This window comes from Brassica oleracea, chromosome C1, assembly GCF_000695525.1.
Source record: "Brassica oleracea var. oleracea cultivar TO1000 chromosome C1, BOL, whole genome shotgun sequence".
NCBI classification, from domain to species: domain Eukaryota; kingdom Viridiplantae; phylum Streptophyta; class Magnoliopsida; order Brassicales; family Brassicaceae; genus Brassica; species Brassica oleracea.
Genome location: NC_027748.1, coordinates 17,508,222 through 17,518,048, shown reverse-complemented (window position 1 = coordinate 17,518,048; position 9,827 = coordinate 17,508,222). Strand labels below are relative to the sequence as shown.

The following is a 9,827-nucleotide window of genomic DNA, read 5'->3' as shown; positions in this document are numbered from 1 at the left end:
CCCGTGCGTTGACAAATAGACTGCATCGTAAGTCTCCACGGAGGCGTAGACATACAAAACAGTCTACCGTCGCGACACAGATCTGAAAAAGAACGAAAACCATGTAAATAGTTACCTTTTTCTTGTGTAAAGCTCGTTTCCAACCTTTTCAACCGTCCAAACTCCAAATATGTGCAAAAAGAAACATCTTTGACTATTCACGAATGAAGAAACTCGAAAATATGAAGTTTGTGATTATGAAAATGAAAGTTATGAGAGTTTTTTAGATGGAAATGTAGCGGAGATGAGAGGAAATGAAGTTTTTTGGGGTAGAATGAGAAAAAAGTGGTTGAAAATTGAATTCTTGATCTTTAAAGCTCAAAAATGGTGGTTCATGGTGGTTGAAAAAATTGATGACGATGGCATTTTTGTAAATAAGAAGAAATGGTTAGGGTGTATTTGGTTTTTTGTTAATTTCGAAACTAATAAAAAATTAAATAAAAATGGCAATTTTGTGAATAATTCAAAAACATAGGGATAATATGAAAATTTTATTGATGAATAATAATGACAAAAAAAAAGAGGTTGGTTTTATGTTTGACTAGAAATTGTGGGTTGGTTTTGAAAAACACCCTTAAAATTATAGGGCAGGATTTAGAGTTCTAGTCTCTCAGCCACTGGGAGGCAGCACAAAGAACATCTATGTACTTATATCATCTAACGTTTTGCGCTTAATTTGTTATTAACTAAAACCAATAGTTTTAGTTAATTTTGATTTTAAATTCAAAAATTGGTTTTTGTCTGAAATATTTCCTTTGTTTTCAAACATTTTCATTTTAACATATTTCACATTACATAAAAAATGTTATTTAAGAATGTCAATGCATTATACATATTTTAAAGTTAATATAAACAGTGAAATGCATTAATCTAACGAATAATTATATATATATATAATTATTGATTAAATAATTGTAATTATTAAAAACATAAATATATTTTAGTTATTTTTTAATTTTTGTAAAAATGGTATTCGTTATGAAACAGAGAAGATAGTACACAAAGACAACATATACACATAGCTCGTCAAAACTCTTCTTTTTTTGACAAAAAAAAAAAAGAAAAAAAAACTCTTCTTTTTTTCGTCAAAACTCTTCTTTAAACTCTCTTTCTTTATTTAATCAAAAAAAAAACTCTCTTTCTTTCATTTTCGTATAGTTAAACATTTGTATTAACTTTATTTTTTTTATTTCGGTAAAAAAAATCCTTTTATTCTTGTTTTTGTTTTCTTAGATTTATTGCTCTAAACACACACGAACATATACATCACAAACAAATCTTTTGAAGTTCTTTACAATTATTGGAAGCGGCTTTCACCTCACTCAAGACTCGGTCCAAAAATTCTGGTCTAAAAATCAGGTCCAATGTCACTAACGTCTAAAAAAAAGTTACGAACATCAGCATTGAATACAGCGGATTGAGCGGATCGACTCAAGTTTGGGTATAGTTATATTGTAATTAACTTTAATCTATATAAGTTGGAGGATCAAGTATTGCGGATCTAGCGGATTGAGAGAACAAGAATGGATGAAACGGATCGATCGGTTTAAGTGTGAATCAAGCGGATCGAACGGTTCAAAACATATGTTTGAATTGTGAAAGTGAATAAAAGTGGTTCAAAATACTGTACAAATTTAATATAACTTATATAAAAATTTATAATACTATTTATTTTCATAATTAAAAAATGTTATTTAAAAAATATTTTATAAATAAGAAATCAAATATTTATTCAAAATATAATAGAAAATTATTTTAAACATGTATAAATATATTATTATTTTGAGTTTTAAAATTAAATATGTATCTGATTTTGGATATTTTTTAAAATAATTATATTTTGATTAAATATGTCACGGTGGTTGTATCAAGATCAGTAGTTTTTTTTTGTTGATCAGTAGACATTTTGTTCTTAAGTTACTTATCAAACACGTTAATATAAACCCTAATTTATTTTTCGAATGGATTTTAAGATCCATCACCCCTTTTGTCATTTCACACGTATGTTGGATATAAAATATTCATATAGAACGAAAACAAACAGAGAAGTATAACTTGAAAATCGGTTGCAAAAAATAAAAGCCATGATTGGTAACTTTGGGGAAACGCAATCACGCTAATATTTTATCAATCATAAATATGTTGCAGGATGAAAAAAAAAACGCCAAAAAGCATATTTAAATTTTTGCGGACAAAAATATGAAAATAAATTTCATTAAGTGGAAAAGCGAGTTTTAGTTGGTTATTAACAAAATAAACACTTTTATATTATTAAATTATCTGATAATATTATTTTTAATAAATTGTAATAATTTTTGTAATGATAAATAGTTATGTTGTAAATAAAAATATACTATAATTATTTTATAATATTAGGAGATGTCAATATATTACTTAAAACTTATTGAAAATAAGCTAAATATTTGTAATACAAAGTAAATTAATTTAAATAGAGTTAATTATTTATATTTATATTTCATTTAGTAAAGTACTTTTAATCAATTTGGTATGTGTTATTTAAAATTTTCTGCGGCTAGATTAAATTTTTCCGGGGCTTAACCATTTTTTTCATGATTTCGTGATTAAGCCATGTTTACCGATCGCACCCAAATAACAAAACGTACTGTACAAGGTCGTACAAAGGTGTAAGTTTATGTTTATGTTTTAACACTATGCAGTTATTGGTGGTCAAGAAAAAGAGAAAAAAAACACACACCATGCAGTTGTTACTAGTATTAGTCAAAGTTTGGATAGAGTGCAATGGCCCCCACACGACTAATAGGGCAGTGGTTAGAAGTTAGTAAATAGTAGTTACGTATCTCCATGTTTTCAAAGCTCATCATCAAAAACCCACAGTAATTTTGTAAATGTGTTTTCATTCTTTCATTTTCTTGTCAGCTGCCCAAATGTGTTTCCGTTCTTTGAATCTGAAATATATTATTCCCATGTTTCAATCACATTAAAAGTGTGTATAATGAACGTCAAAAAATATGTTAAAAGTGTGTATAAGTTAAATTTTCTAAATTTTTATCAGTTAATAATAATAAATGATAAAAAACTTTAAAAAAATAAATGTATTAAATTATTACTATGTTAAATTTATTAAAAATAGTAAATCAAATAAAATGGTATATTTTTAATTAAATTGAATATAGCTTCTTAACATATATGAAAACCTAAAAATTTATTGTGTGAGACATAAAATATAGTTTAATCAGTTTTAATAATCAGAGCATCTCCAACCCTACTCCATAATTTACTGCAAAATGGAGTGAGAAATAGAGCGATGAACAAACAAAAAAGTCTATAAATAGAGTAATGAGTTTTTTGTTTGTTCATCATTTCATTTTCAATTCTATTTTGCAGTAAATTATGGATTGAAGTCGGAAATGTTCTAAGCTATTGCAAAAGATGATTATTCATCATGGTAACAGATGTCCCACTCTCATCAAATGTGTGCGATTATCACTATACACATGTACCCACCACATCTTTCTTCGGTAAATATCTGAGTCCATGACCGATTTTAGTGGGTTATAAATACCATCTCCTCTCTTTGTTGTATGATTGTAAAATAAGAAACAAAAGAAATAATAACATCACTTTTATCTACTCTCTCTCCCTTCATTACTTTTATTCACAAAAGAGAAATAAATATATTAATATATACTTATATAAAACAAAAGGGATCCCATCTCATCCTTTCTTTTATTAATTCACAGCACGTTATCAGCACGAAGCTCTGACCAACTGAAGTTTATCAATCCGAAAGTTTTTAAACCAACCGAGCTAATATTTAAATTTATGTATTTCAATATACTTAATTTATTTAAATTTTATTATTGTTTCGGAGTGAGAGTCTAGACCTTCTCCGTTTATTTTTCGGGATGATAGGCGCTACCTTTCCCGACTGATCGTTATGGTAGGCTATGCCTTCACGATCAGAGAAACACGTGGTAGGCTTTGCCTCCGTGAACAAAAAGAAAAATGATCAATATGGTAGCCTATAACTCCTCGGATCATGTGGTAGGCTAAGCCTCTTGATTTTATTTATGTTATTTAAATTTTTGCAATTTAAGTTTATGCTTTTATTTTATGCCTTTAATTTCTGCATTTAAATTTGCATTTAAATTCTCGTCTTTACTATATTTATATATTATTCTATGAATACAGTTATCATGTCGAATTTGACAAGCTCGAAATTAATGCCCAGGATATTACGGAAAATAATTATATGACATGGGCAGTGGGTGCAAAGATGCACCTGAGAGGAAACGGGCTTTTGGAAACCATCGATAGTTCAAAAACGGAGTCGGATGAGAAAAAAGCAAAAGCCATGATATTTTTACGACACCACATCCATGATGGTTTAAAGGATGAATATATTACGAAAGAGGATCTTTGTGACCTCTAGAAATCTTTAAAAGAGAGGTTTGATCACCAGAAATATGTGATCTTACCGAAAGCTAAACACGAGTGGATCCATCTCCGGTTCCAGGATTACAAAAGTGTTAGTGAGTTTAATTCCGCGATGTTCGGAATTACTTCGAGGATGATGTTATGTGGAGAGAAAATACGTGATTATGATATTATCGAGAAAACTCTCTCCACGTTTCATCCTGAAAATGTAATCCTGCAGCAACAGTACCGGGTGAATGGATATACCCGTTACTCGGAGTTGATGCAAGTCCTCCTTGTAGCGGAGCATAATAATCAACTCGTGACTTTAAACCATCAAACTCGTCCCACTGGATATGCTCCATTCCCTGAAGCGAATGTTGCATCATCCAATTATGATAATTGGAGAGGACGAGGAAGAAGATTCCGTCCCTATGATGAAAGAAATAATAAGAACTTCCATGAGAATGAAAGGAATGAAAAGGACCGGGATGATAAAAGGCAAACAGGAAAGGTTTGCTACAGATGCGGCATGAAAGGTCATTGGGTACGTAGTTGTCGTACACCAAAAGATTTAGCCGATCTGTATAGAGAATCCCAAAAGGGAAAAGAGAAAGGAAGAGGGGAAACAAACTTCATCTCTGATGAACCCGGGCCTTCCTTTCATGGTTTAAACGATGATACTCATCTCGACGTATCAGACTTTCTGGTTGAGCCAGAGAGTATCATGCTCTGTGTCTGTTTATTTTATCATGTTATGTTTAGCTTTGTCGTTAATCTTATTGTTGTTCTTGTGTGTTATGTTTCTTATGTTCTGTTTAGCATGATTCTTAATCTTATTGTTGTTCTTGTGTGTTATGTATTAATCTTATTGTTGTTATTAATGCCATTGTTGTTCTTCTGTGTTGTGCTTTGGTTTCAGGCTGGTCGGAGTAGCATGGGAGCAACCGTGTGAAGTACTTCTGCCAGTGGTCTTCTGTTCTTGTTTTATTGTGGTCATAGTTTCTTGTCTTTCGTTTCACGGAGTGGGCTTCTGTTCTTGTTTTCTAGTGTCACGGAAGTCGTGTTGTTGTGTCTGTTGTTTTCTTCTGTCACGGAATTAGTAGGAAGCCACGTAACGTGACTCAAGTTGTGTTTGTTTTTTTCTTCCACCATTGTCTTTAAATTAGTATCTTCAAGTAAAAGTGTATTCTCACAACCATTTGTGTTATATTCTCCTTCTCATATTATGTTTTCTCTCATTCTTGTTTCAAAATAATCATCTAAATAAAACTCCCAAACATTCATATAAAATGAATCGTCAACACTATCATATTCTTTCTCTCAATCTCTTGGGCTTAGTATGAAACCCAATATTTCCCCGCGTCTTTCATATGCTTTCTCTCAATCTTGTTTCAAAATAATCATCTAAATTTCTCTTTGTCATTGTCACAATATGTTATCTTCTTCTAACTACAATTTTGAAGGTTCGGATGATGAGAATTCAGATGATGAGAATTTTGATAATGCATTTGATGATGCATTTGATCAACATTTTGATCAAACATTCGAGAATCTAGTCCGGGCTTATGGTGGTCAAGAAGAGCAGAGGCCGGAAAGGAAAAACGCGTTTATATCGAAAAAAATCGTGAAGCAGGCCATATACATTTATGGAATGATTATTTCAGTGAAACTCCGACGTATCCTGAAAATTTATTCCGGCGACGTTTTAGAATGAACAGACGATTGTTCATGCACATTGTCGATCGATTCTCCAACGAAGTTCAATTCTTTCGCCAAAAGAAAGATGGTCGTGGAAGGCTTGGTCTCTCTACACTCCAAAAATGTACGGCAGCTATTCGTGTCTTGGCATATGGTACTGCGGCTGATACGGTCGACGAATACCTCCGGCTCGGTGAAACCACAACTCGGTTATGTGTCAAAAAATTTGTGGAAGGAATAATATATTTATTCGGCGATGAGTACCTGAGAAGACCAACACCGGCTGATCTTCAACGTCTACTTGATATTGGAGAGCATCGTGGATTTTCCGGGATGATAGGAAGCATCGATTGTATGCATGGGGAGTGGAAGAATTGTCCCACCGCTTGGAATGGGCAATATTCTCGTGGTTTGGGTAAACCAACAATTGTCGTAGAGGTGGTTGCTTCATATGATTTCTGGATATGACATGCATTTTTTGGACCTCCAGGTACCTTAAATGATATCAATGTTCTTGATTGTTCACCTGTTTTTGATCACATAATAAATGGTCAAGCTCCGCAAGTCACTTACTTCGTCAATGGACGAGAGTATCATTTGGCTTACTATCTCACCGATGGTATTTATCCGAAATGGGCAAATTTTATCAAATCTATTCCAATACCACAAGGCCCGAAAGCATTATTATTTGCTCAACGTCAGGAAGCTGTCCGAAAAGATGTCGAGCGTGCTTTTGGAGTCTTGCAAGCTCGTTTTGCCATTGTTAAGAATCTCGCATTTTTTTGGGATAAAGTCAAAATTGAGAATATTATGAGAGCATGTATCATATTCCATAATATGATAGTAGAAGACGAACGAGATGGATACACTCAATTCAATGTTTCAGAGTTCCTACAAGGAGAAGACACCGGAAGTTCACATGTCGATCTCGCATATTCTACAGATATGCCTTCAAATATCGCCAATATGATGGCTGTTCGAACTAGAATTCGTGATAAACAAATGCATCAACAACTGAAAGCTGATTTGGTTGAACATATATGGCGTAAATTTGGACGTGATGAAGACAACAACTGACGACGATGCTTCTTTCAAATTATTCTCGTTTATTTTAGTAATCTGTGTTTTTGTGTTTTTATTTTAAATCCTATGTTGAAAATCTTATCATTTAATATGTTTTATTTAATAAATAAATTTCATGTTAAAAAAAAAAAATTATATATATTTTTTTTAAAGAACCCTTAATTAAGAAACTACCATTGTAGGCACAAAATCGAACTGTTTCTTAACTAGGTTTCTTAAGTCTACTAAGTACACTTATATATTTAAATAACCACTTATGGATAAAGATGCTCCGAGAATCTCTGCAAAAATATCTCTTTTACTTTTTGTTCTTTTCAACACATAACTTTCTTCACTGCCCCAACAAACTTTAAAACCTCAAAAAAAAACTTTCTTTCTGAAAGCAGTGTTTTCTACCGTCTTAAATTTCTCAACGCAAATTATTTAGGAATCTTATAAGATATATATATATATATATATAATAGTATGCAATATAACTATATTCATTAACAAGAAAAGACTAAACATGTCTTTTATCTCAAACACGCTTGATGACCAAAACGCTACAAACTCTCTTTTCCTAATCTATATAGAGTTCTATGCGTCAAAACCACCACCATATTATTGTTCAAAAAGAAAATTTATTGTTCAAAAAAACCACACCATATCTATAAAGAAACCATCATTCTTTTGTTGAGATAAGCTTGAAATCTAAAGAAACTTGAGGAGCAAGCTAAAAGGCCTAATCCTATTATGTTTGGGAGTTATAATATATTTAGTAGTTATCTAGATATGTTTATCTAATAGGATTAGGAAGTTATAATCTCTATATAAGGAGATGTCAAAGTGTGACATAACTTGAGAGTTTTTAGAGATTGAGAATTGTGAGAGCTTAAGTTTTTGAGTGAGTTTTCTTAATCATTAATAAAGAAGAGTGAGTTCTTTATATTGAGTTATCTTTTGATCTTTGAAACTATATTTGGTATCAGAGCATAGGAAGAGATGAGTACCGAAATCATACCTTTGACCGTGAAACCTAAAGAAGAAGGAGGATCTTCTTCTATCAAGTGTCCAATGCTTAATGCGACTAATTACACAGTATGGACAATAAGAATGAAAATTGCTTTAAAGGTGCATAAGGTATGGGAAGCCATTGAAGAGGAGATCAACGAAGGAGATAAGAACGACATGGCCATAGCTCTCTTGTTTCAATCCATACCGGAACTGCTGATCTTACAGTTCGGTGAACTCAATACTGCCAAGAAGGTATGGGATGCGATAAAAGCTAGGCATGTTGGAGCTGAAAGAGTAAAGGAGGCACGGCTACAAACCCTAATGAGTGAATTCGAGAGGTTAAAGATGAAAGATACAGAGAAGATTGATGACTATGGAGGAAAGATATCTGAGATAGCATCTAAATCTGCATCCCTAGGTGTCAGCATAGAAGAACCGAAGTTGGTAAAAATTCTTGACCAGCCTACCACGGAAGAAATACATTCACATTGTCGCCTCCCTTGAACAAGTACTAGACCTAAACAACACCAGCTTTGAAGACATAATTGGTCGTATGAAAGCGTACGAAGAACGCAAACATGAAGAAGAAGAAGAAGAAGAACCACAAGAGGATCATACCAAACTAATGTACTCAAACGCTGAGAATCAAGTAACACAACCAAATCCTTATTACAGCCGAGATTACAACAGGGATTGGCGAGGACGCGTTCATGGAGGCAGAGGCTACTACAGAGGACGAGGCAGAGGAAGGTATAATGGTGTAAGAGATGCATCAAAAGTAACATGCTACCGCTGTGACAAAGTAGGACATTATGTCACAGATTGCCCCGACCGGTTGTTGAAGCTTCAAGAAGCTCAAGAGAATGAAGCTAGTGACACACATGATGCAGATGAACTCATGATACACGAGGTTGTGTACCTAAACGAGAAGAATTGTAACCCTGAAAAGTATGAGAGCAACACGGATGCAGATGACATATGGTACTTGGACAACGGCGCAAGCAACCACATGACTGGTGATAAAAGGTACTTCTCGTCTATGGATAACACAATCACGGGAAAGGTGAGATTTGGAGATGACTCAAGAGTTGATATCATGGGAAAAGGAACTATATCTTTCATCGATATGAACGGTGAGGCGAGGAAGATGACTGATGTGTATTTTATTCCGGACTTAAGAAGTAACATCATCAGCCTTAGACAAGCTACTGAATCAGGCTGCGACATAAGATTGAGAGGGGATCGTCTCACTATGCACGATCAAAAGGGAAAACTCCTTGTGCGAGCAAACAGATCGAAAAACAGACTTTACAAAGTCCGTATGGGAATAAGAGAAGCTGCGCAACTATACCTAAGCGAGATAAATGAGTCTAACAGATGGCATGCAAGGTTAGGACACATCAACGCAGCTACAATGAAGACTATGATACAGAAAGAGCTCGTCAATGGAGTTCCCAATGTGAATATCACAAAAGAAATATGTTCATCATGCTTACTTGGGAAAAAAGCAAGATTGGTATTTCCCCAGGCCACTTCATACCGAGCCAATAGAGTACTAGAACTCTTGCACGGTGACCTCTGTGGTCCCATAACTCCGAGTACTCTTACTGGAA

The 9,827-nt window shown here is 33.4% G+C and overlaps 2 protein-coding genes across 2 annotated transcripts; both read left to right on the top strand.

Annotated features, from left to right (window-relative positions):
- The first annotated feature begins 4,570 nt into the window (after window positions 1–4,570).
- On the top strand, window positions 4,571–5,392 carry LOC106333588. The gene is made up of 2 exons (XM_013772021.1): window positions 4,571–5,173; window positions 5,360–5,392. Exons 1-2 carry the CDS (start codon window positions 4,571–4,573, stop codon window positions 5,390–5,392), a joined length of 636 nt encoding a protein of 211 aa, XP_013627475.1.
- Window positions 5,393–8,202: 2,810 nt separating this feature from the next.
- Window positions 8,203–8,718, top strand: LOC106333577. The gene has a single exon (XM_013772011.1). It carries the CDS (start codon window positions 8,203–8,205, stop codon window positions 8,716–8,718), a length of 516 nt encoding a protein of 171 aa, XP_013627465.1.
- The last annotated feature ends 1,109 nt before the right edge of the window (window positions 8,719–9,827 follow it).

Bases quoted from the DNA above. Each gene is read 5' to 3' on its own strand.
- LOC106333577 (XM_013772011.1), top strand. From the start codon at position 8,203: ATGAGTACCGAAATCATACCTTTGACCGTGAAACCTAAAGAAGAAGGA.
- LOC106333588 (XM_013772021.1), top strand. From the start codon at position 4,571: ATGTTCGGAATTACTTCGAGGATGATGTTATGTGGAGAGAAAATACGT. The intron at 5,174-5,359 runs GTCTGTTTATTT...CTTTGGTTTCAG, and splicing joins CAGAGAGTATCATGCTCTGT to GCTGGTCGGAGTAGCATGGG.